The sequence below is a fragment of the Cucurbita moschata genome, unplaced genomic scaffold (genome assembly GCF_002738365.1).
Source record: "Cucurbita moschata cultivar Rifu unplaced genomic scaffold, Cmos_1.0 Cmo_Scf00010, whole genome shotgun sequence".
Taxonomy (NCBI): domain Eukaryota; kingdom Viridiplantae; phylum Streptophyta; class Magnoliopsida; order Cucurbitales; family Cucurbitaceae; genus Cucurbita; species Cucurbita moschata.
In genome coordinates, this window is record NW_019268526.1 from 2306699 (window position 1) to 2309640 (window position 2942).

At 36.3% G+C, this 2942-nt stretch overlaps 1 protein-coding gene across 1 annotated transcript in view; it reads right to left on the bottom strand.

Annotated features, from left to right (window-relative positions):
- Positions 1–1624: 1624 nt before the first annotated feature.
- The window catches only part of LOC111448263 (uncharacterized protein ycf39-like), a 5297-nt gene continuing 3979 nt past the window's right edge, over positions 1625–2942 (bottom strand). The window contains exon 8 of the mRNA XM_023087744.1: positions 1625–1994. Within this exon, the coding sequence (XP_022943512.1) occupies positions 1818–1994 (177 nt within the window). The 3' untranslated portion in view covers positions 1625–1817. The remainder of the gene's footprint in view (positions 1995–2942) is intronic.

Consider the following 2942-nt stretch of genomic DNA (forward strand, 5'->3'; position numbering starts at 1 on the left):
TGCCGAGACAAATTCCTCTCTAATAGCTTATCTGTAGGTTGCTTGGACATCACACGGTCAGCCTCCTCATCTCCTCACAAAGTTCTATTGTCTTCTATGCTAAAGCTTAAAACCTATCTAAAAGTGGTCCCCTTTATCACACTCACAGACCAATTAGTCAATCTCCTCCTCTTTCTCATCCTTTTTCTCTTCGAGTAAGATAGCTTTTCAATATCTAAGTTCCTTAACAAGTTCAACTTTCCATCACTTTCAGTATGACTCGAGATTTACTTGTGCAAGGAAACAAAAAACTCCAATGATAAAAAGCTACTCTTCAGCTTTTATCAAAAGTACTCAAATCATCATGAATTTGAATTAACAATTTAAACGGTTAGCCACTTTTATTTATACAAACTTGAAAAAAAGAAGAAAATTCCCAACTTGTGAGATCCCACATCGGTTGGTGAGGAGAACGACTTTATAAGAGTGTGAAAACCTTTCCCTAGCAGTCGCGTTTTAAAAACCTTGAGGGAAAGTCCGAAAAGGAAAGTTCAAAGAGGATAATATTTGCTAGCGGTGGGCTTGGGCGTTACAAATGGTATCAGAGCCAGACACCGGGCGATGTGTCAGCGAGAAGGCTAAACCTCGAAGGGGGATGGACACAAGTCGGTGCACCAGCAAGGACGCTGGGCCTTGAAGGGGGTGGATTGGGAGGTCCCATATCGATTGGAGAACGGAACGATTGCCAGCAAGGACGCTGGACCCCAAAGGGGGGCAGATTGTGAAATCCCACATCGGTTGGGGAGGAGGACGAAACATTCTTTATAAGAGTATGAAAATCTCTCCCTAACAAACGCATTTTAAAAATCTTGAGGGGAAACCCAAAAGAAAGACCCTCTAACAAACAAACGCATTTTAAAAATATTGAAGGGAAACAAAAAAGGAAAACCCAAATAAACAAATTCATTCCTTCGAAAAAAATGTACCACGTGAAAATAAATTATCTACAGATTACAAGTATGATAGAGATAACTTGGAGGACATACCTTACTTTATTGCCGCATTTAAGTTGCAGCCTCTTTAGTATTGCTGACAAGTTGTGTGCAGGAGATTCCAGGCAACCTGTATTAGCTAAATATTACCATTGTGAAATAATGGGTAGACTCGACGACTACAGGCCTAATGGATTGCGTAAAGTACCTCTTTCTGTCATCCGCATTGCCAAGGAAATTTCTTTGAAGTACTTTGAAGGAATCAGACAATCTGTTCCACCGGAAACAGATAAGTAATAATGAGAAAGACTGTCCTTCGACAAACTGTTCTTCCCTTTTCATCTCATCACTTCTTTCTTTTAATTTTGAAACGGAAACAAACTTATTTGCCTTCTCTTCTTCGGTTCGGTATAATTATTAAAGGAACCTGGTCTCCTCCTCCCATCCTAAACCTGTCTCGGACAATATCTGTTCAATGATCTCTCAATAGATTTTCCAGGAAAATCTAGCATTCTAACTGTCGTTAAGATGTACAAGTTAATGATGTTCATAAATTTATGAACAAAAGTTCAAGTTGTACAACATGAATTTTCTCACATTTATGGTGCGGGAGGTTTACTTCAACTTCTACAAAAATATATACTAAAGCATGATGAATCAGCAATCGACCAATTAAATTTACACGGGCTACAATCGAACATGATAATCTAGACAGAACATAGGTGGACATGGGGTTAGGGGAAGAGATATGGAAAAAATGAATGGCATACCTTGCACAAGAAGTTACGATGTGTCAAGTGTTAAAATACATACAAAGCTTCATTTACATTGCAAATCATACTGACTTCATATAAAAAAGTCAGATTGCTTTGATTGTGCTTTGAGATCCTTCAATTTCTTCAAAATGTTTGTGAAGTAATCCTGCAGGTATTTCTCTAAGGTTATTATATCTTTTGCATCTACACCAAGGAGATTGTATGTCTCTGCCATTGGAACAGAGAAAACAGTGTCGCTCGTAAGAACCTACAAATGCGCCAATAAGAGATGTTGGCATCTTTAAATGAAGGTATCACCAATAAGAGATTAGATAAAAGAGTAAATCGTAAATAATAAAAGTATCTGAACACCACTTCTTGAAACGCGGGCACGCTCTCATCATTCGATCTTCTTCAATGATAAAACATTTCTTCCTTTTCCCTTTTTATTAATAGTATTCCCTTACAAGTATACTGTTATGCAGCTTCATGGAAAAAGATCCATGTATACCAAGCAACTTCATAGGCTTTTGAAGTTAGACTAATCATCTTATGGAATTTCATAAATTTCTGTTCCATCCCAATAAGTTAAACTATTTAGGCACCAGCAGATTCGGATTTTTCTTTTCTTCCATCTAAAAAAATATTTCACCAACATAAAAATCTCTACATAGCAGAAAGACGAGAAATTCTCCTACAAGCCAAGGGACCTGAAGCACCCCAGTTTGTGGCTTTTAAAAGAGTCCAACAAGTGAAAGATGTCCCATAACATACGGGAATTCTGTTCACATCCCAAAAAGAAATTGCGTGCAAGAAAGGGCTAAGTTTTTTATTAAGTTACAGATTCAGCCCCTCAACTTTCAGATTTGAATCTAGGTACCTTATCTTTAAAACGTATCATTTTATGTCTCATTGGTTCCTAAATGTCAAATAGATCTCCAAAGTTCAAAGATCTATGAAACACTAAATTATAAGTTTTGGGATACATTAGACACTAGTGGACATGTTAGACAAAATAAAAAATTCAAAAATCTATTCAAGACTTTTTAAAGTTCAAAGACCTATCATACAAAAACTTGAAATTTTATGGCCAAAATTTGTAACTTAACCCAATTTTTGTAATAAGATTATATCAATGAAAGGGGATCCTTTTAACTCGTCTGTAGCTATTCCAAAAAAAAAAAAAAAAAAAAAAAAAAAAAAAAAAAAAAAAAAA